This window comes from Triticum urartu, chromosome 7, assembly GCF_003073215.2.
Source record: "Triticum urartu cultivar G1812 chromosome 7, Tu2.1, whole genome shotgun sequence".
NCBI lineage: Eukaryota > Viridiplantae > Streptophyta > Magnoliopsida > Poales > Poaceae > Triticum > Triticum urartu.
The window spans coordinates 415810509-415814190 of record NC_053028.1 but is presented as its reverse complement, the minus strand read 5'-3'; the positions used below and the strand labels follow the sequence as shown (position 1 = coordinate 415814190).

Here is a 3682-nt window from a genome sequence, read left to right as displayed (position 1 = left end):
GTCCCCATGACAAGGAGTAGTTCACCCTCAAAGCTAGGGGTATGTACAAGTAGCTATGTGTTTGATCTCTCTTTCTCGTGTTTTCTATGTTCTTGATGTCTTTTTTATTTATTTATGATTAGACCATCTAATCTTTCTCGTGTTTTCTATGTCCTTGGTGTCTTTTTTATTTATTTATGATTAGACCATCTGATCAGATGGCACAAGCCTGAAATTAATAATGACAAAAATTCAAGATTTCTTAAAACAATAACAAGCCACAATGACAAGTGCACACATTCATCGCATTCCACATAAGGACTTTCAATCACACTTCACTCAACATCCTAAATTCCAAGCACAATCTGACTATCGTTATCATGACTAAAAGCTAACTTCAGTTCAATCAAGCTCAAAGTGAATGAACTCTCACCATCAGGGATACCACTAAACATTACAGAAAATATCACAAGATACTTGAAGAATAACATTTTTGATGGACCAGGATTTCAGTCTATTGTTACATTTGGATTTAGATGCCAAGTCCACTCAAGATATCCTCGTGGTCCAAAAACCCAAATCCAGCTGCGCAGGTCGCTCGCTCAAGCGCTACATCATATTTTGGGCTTTGGATGAAATTGTGTGCCTAGAAGCTCCTCCCAATACATGGTGGCGGAGCCAGATGATAGAATTGAGCACTCTCTGTTGTTTCAGCATGCGAGTAAACACCTGCAAAACTGGCAAGGATTTGGGTCAATTTAAACACAAAACTGTTGATAAGCATGGATTAGCATGCAATTCTACCTCATGAAGACGCTGACTCAGGCTGAGTGGCCTGTTGTTTCGGTTTCCTGCTGGCAGGAGGGCCATCCCTTCGCCTCTCATACCGTCTGCTTTCATACTTTGAGGTCCTCCGCTCCTTTGGTTGATAGGTTGGGTATGTGCATGGAATGATCTCACCATTTATGTATTTATCACCTGAAGGGAGAAAAAACAGTGAATACGTTAGTGATTAAGACTCGAGAAGAACATAAACGTGCAGCTACAGATATTGTGTCATGCCAACCTCCATAGTCTTTGTTTTTCACGTCGATGTAGGAATCAGGGAGCACCCACAGGACACCAGGCAAACCTACAGGCAACATAAGAACAGGTTTAAACAAGAAAGGCCAAAAATGGTGCACCAAAACAGTGCATAAATCGAGAATTACCCTTGAACTTCTCTGATGTTTCTTCATCGACAGTGCACTGGAACCCAGTGTAAGTGGTTGTGCTGAAGGCATACATGTTCTTCTTGGCTTCCTCCATGCTGCAATTGTAACAAGTTACTCAGTTTAGACTTTTATGTATACACCCTTTTGAATATGTGTGCACCATATGAAACTAAAGAAGGAAAACTGAAGCCTACATTATACCCTGCTAAACTACACTCATGCTCACGTCACATCAGATGCAGGCACTGCTGCTCTTCTCATATGTGCAGTGATGATGAAAAGAGGTTCCAAGTATCTACTCCCTCATCCGGAATTAGTTGACGCTCAAACGGATGTATCTATAGCAGAGGAAGTAATAAATAGCCATTTGATGTGTATACAATTCGAATCTTGTCAAATACAGTACCTACCGATTATTGCGTTGCATATCTATCTCCTGCATAGCAATTTCTCAGAAGCATGAGAGGACTACAAGCCGACCTAATGGAATTGCTAACATTTTCTCGATAATTTTCTGAGTTACAACTACTACGAAATTGGTAGCATTTTCTCTACACAAAAAAAGAAAGTGGGCCAAATTGCTCTCAACAGACATACAGACAAGGAGTCATCAGCAGGGAGAAAGGGGAATCACGGTTTCACCTGCCGAGGACGGTGGCGAGGGTGTTGAGGTAGGTGTCGATCATCTGCTCGCGCGTGGGCGCGGGGTCCTTGGGGAACTCCATGACGATCAGCCAGTGGTTGTAGTCACACCCGGGGAGCAGTATCGTCTCCCTCTGCTCGCTCCCGGGCGCTGCGCCGGCCGCCGTCGGCCTCCGCCGACGCTGGAGGGCCCCCGCCGGTGCGAGGGCGATCGCTGGAAAGGCCGCCGCGGCGGCTGCGGCACGGGGGAGAAACGCGGCTAAGAAGGAGGAAGCAGAGGGCTTGGCGGGGAAAGTGAAGGCGCTGGCCGCTACGCGCCCGGCGGCGGCGGCGGTCGGCAGGGCAGCCATTGAAGCGAGCGTGCGTGTGGGGGGAGTGAGGTTTTTGCGGGTTGCGGATAAGGTGAGACAGAGTCGAATAGAAGAATGAGATATTTCAGGAGAAGGGTTTTAGCCTTGTGATGATGATGGGCTGGGTAGGTTGCTATCCGGACCATTTGTCTGTCTATAGGCCTGGTTTGTCTCTTGCTATTCGGTTGAGATAAAATGGGCTACAGCATATGGTTGACGAGGCCCAATATTTTGTTTCTCACAGCCGCGCATTTGGACACACTCTCTTTCTCAAAAAGAAAAAAGAACAAGTAGATCCACTTGAAAAGAAAAATAAGAAGCAGCATTTTGATAGGATACCGAGGGAATCATCTATGTGGCCGTTTGCATGTCTAACCCCCCCCCCCCCCCCCCCCCCTGATGGTCAGTGATTTTTTCGAGAACACTTCTGCATCATGGCGAAGTCCTTTTCGGCGCGAAGGTCGCTGGCTAGTGACCTAGGGAGTACACCCCACCCCACCCCCGCTCCCGCTATGCACACATTTTTGGTGGCCCAAGTAGCTCCTTTTTGGTATGACAAAGGTTCTTAAACCTCCCCAGACTAGGTTATTTTATTTTATTTTTCCTTTCATCTTTTTCTGCCTTTCATTTACATTATTTCCTTTATTTATTTTCATTTTTCATTTTTTTCATTTTTTCATATTAGTTTGTCCTTTTCTATTTTATTTTCCTTTTCCTTTTCTTTTTCATTTTCTTTATTTCTTTTTCCTTCTCTTTCTGCATTTGTGAACATCTTTTACAAACTCGTGAACTTTTTTAAAAATCATGAATGTTTTTTGAAATCGTGAATAATTTTTGTCTACAAATATTTTTCATGAAATTATGAACATTTTTTTAAAATCCCTGCCATTTTTAAATTATCCAACATTTTTTATGAAATTGTGAACATTTTTTCGAAATGTTTGACATTTTTAAATTATCCAACATTTTTTTAAAATTGTGAACAGTTTTTTTAAACTCGTGAACATTTCTGAATTGGTGAACATTTTCTGAATAGATGAATTGTTTTCCAAATTTGGGAGCAATTTTTGAAATATATGAACATTTTTGTTTAACGAACATTTTATTGAAATGCATGAACATTTTTTGAATTGATGAATTTTTTGTTCTAATTCACAATCATTTTTTTGTTTTTTATGTACATTTTTAGGCCTATGAATAGGCCCTATGGGCGATTTTTGGGCCTGGCAGTTCGATAAAAAAGGATATTTCATAGTGAGGTCTGCTTATCGCATGCTTGTGGCGAACGAATCTTGGCTCAAAGGAAGAGCATCCACTTCAAATGGGCAAGGGAGAACAATTGGACATCCCTTTGGAATGTTCAGGTACCTACCAAAATTAGAATGTTTTTTTGGTAGCTCGCTAAACACTCACTTCTGACGGAAGATATGCAACATAACAGAAACATGAGTGATGTTGAAAATTGTCAAATGTGTGGCAATATCCACTCACAGAAAC

General features: G+C 42.1%; 1 protein-coding gene across 2 annotated transcripts; it reads right to left on the bottom strand.

Annotated features, from left to right (window-relative positions):
- Positions 1-263: 263 nt before the first annotated feature.
- On the bottom strand, positions 264-2256 carry LOC125522101 (DAG protein, chloroplastic-like). 2 transcript variants are annotated; one of them, XM_048687178.1, is made up of 5 exons: positions 1836-2256; positions 1191-1288; positions 1046-1111; positions 784-957; positions 264-716 (listed from the first exon to the last, which is right to left on the bottom strand). In XM_048687178.1, the coding sequence occupies exons 1-4, from the start codon at positions 2183-2185 to the stop codon at positions 785-787; spliced, it is 687 nt and encodes a 228-aa protein (XP_048543135.1). In that variant the 5' UTR covers positions 2186-2256; the 3' UTR covers positions 264-716; position 784. The 2 variants fall into 2 exon arrangements, with proteins under 2 accessions (XP_048543135.1, XP_048543136.1); XM_048687179.1 differs by having other exon boundaries at positions 264-708.
- Positions 2257-3682: the final 1426 nt, after the last annotated feature.

Coding starts and splice junctions, on each gene's coding strand:
- LOC125522101 (XM_048687178.1), bottom strand. CDS start 2,185: ATGGCTGCCCTGCCGACCGCCGCCGCCGCCGGGCGCGTAGCGGCCAGC. Junction 1,289..1,835: donor CTCGCCACCGTCCTCGGCAG/GTGAAACCGTGA, acceptor TTACAATTGCAG/CATGGAGGAAGCCAAGAAGA. Junction 1,112..1,190: donor AACATCAGAGAAGTTCAAGG/GTAATTCTCGAT, acceptor TGTTGCCTGTAG/GTTTGCCTGGTGTCCTGTGG.